Source organism: Amphimedon queenslandica, unplaced genomic scaffold (genome assembly GCF_000090795.2).
Source record: "Amphimedon queenslandica unplaced genomic scaffold, v1.1 AMPQUscaffold_2793_Cont25206, whole genome shotgun sequence".
Classification (NCBI taxonomy): Eukaryota; Metazoa; Porifera; class Demospongiae; order Haplosclerida; family Niphatidae; genus Amphimedon; species Amphimedon queenslandica.
Window position 1 is genome coordinate 1 of NW_003556873.1, and position 1335 is coordinate 1335.

Sequence of the window (1335 nt, forward strand, 5' to 3'; positions counted from 1 at the left end):
ATAGACACTCTAGAATCACCTGACGAAGAGTATAACAGTGTCTAGTAAGACCAGTGAAAATAATCTCAATTGATTTGAGATTATCACACAGGAATATTGATCCAAACAGATCCTCTGAATAAAGCTTGACAGCATATCGAAGCTGCTGTGGAAAATTTCTTGAACGACTATCAATAAAAAAATGAGGTTTTTCCTTCCGACTCAATAAAGAGACAATTAATGTAGGAAACAGACCCTGTAGAGAAAGAGACAGTAATACAATACAAACACACTGTCAGTGTATTACCTGTAGTACGAGTTTACTGTTGAATGTAATGACCAGTGGGTCACACTTTCCAGTGAAGACCTTCTTCTTTTCTTCACTCATTCTTTCAGGAGGTAACACTATGGGCATAAAGAACCGTTGAACGGTAGAATCAGAGCCTTTGATTGGTGAAACAACAAAGAGATACTGCAACAAGAGGAGGAAATCACGCGGAGTGAAGAGTGACTTTACAAAAGGAAGACCAAGGTCATCAAATATAGATTCCTCAAAGACTCCATCTCTGTAAGAAGTTGTTTCTAGATGGACCCGGAACTCTCTGTGTACTATTGTAATTATATATTATGTGTTTATTCAAGTGTATTCTAGAACAATCATGTAAAGTATTCTTGTATGTTATAGAACCTTCTGGACATTTATAATATCTATATAAGTGTGTTGTGTTAGTTGTGTTTTAGTTGTGAGTTTAGTGTTGATTAAGAATAAAGTTTGGTTAACAGATAGTTGGAGCGTCTGTTACATTTTTTGGTGGCAGCGGTGGGATAGTTCTCAAACGGTTGTAGAGGAAAGACCCACTATTGTATCTCTGCAAGAGAGAGAGACTAAAGTTTATAGTGTCTGGTGTGACTGTTTATGTCGGATAACAGTCGAGAGAATCAAGGGCGGTATTCTCTACGGGACTTACCAAGACACGACTACAGAGGACAGTTGCGAGGATTACATATTTTCAGAGAGAGTTATACTTCAGTTGATACGGAAGACTGTACTGAAGTGGAAGAAAGTCTTATTACAGGAGTTAGTGATCCGATGGAGCAATTAGCGGCAGCTTTGGCAAGTTTAGCAAAGCTTCAGGAGGAGGCCCAGAGACAAGCTGAAGAACGTCGTCGAGAAGAGGAGCGATGGCGAGAGGAGCAAGCTGAAGAACGTCGTCGAGAAGAGGAGCGACGGCGAGAGGAGCGAGCTGAAGAACGTCGTCGAGAAGAGGAGCGACGAAGAGAGGAGGCCCAGAAACAAGCTGAAGAACGTCGTCAAGAAGAGGAGCGACAAAGAGAGAGACATTATGAAGAGATGCA

At 41.0% G+C, this 1335-nt stretch overlaps 1 protein-coding gene across 1 annotated transcript; it reads right to left on the minus strand.

Annotated features, from left to right (window-relative positions):
- Window positions 1–6: 6 nt before the first annotated feature.
- LOC109593121 (uncharacterized) lies at window positions 7–588 on the minus strand (the record flags this gene model as incomplete). Its single annotated transcript, XM_020008351.1, has 2 exons — window positions 7–235; window positions 287–588. Coding segments are annotated over 2 exons (531 nt in total), but the record flags the coding sequence as incomplete, so codon positions are not given.
- Window positions 589–1335: the final 747 nt, after the last annotated feature.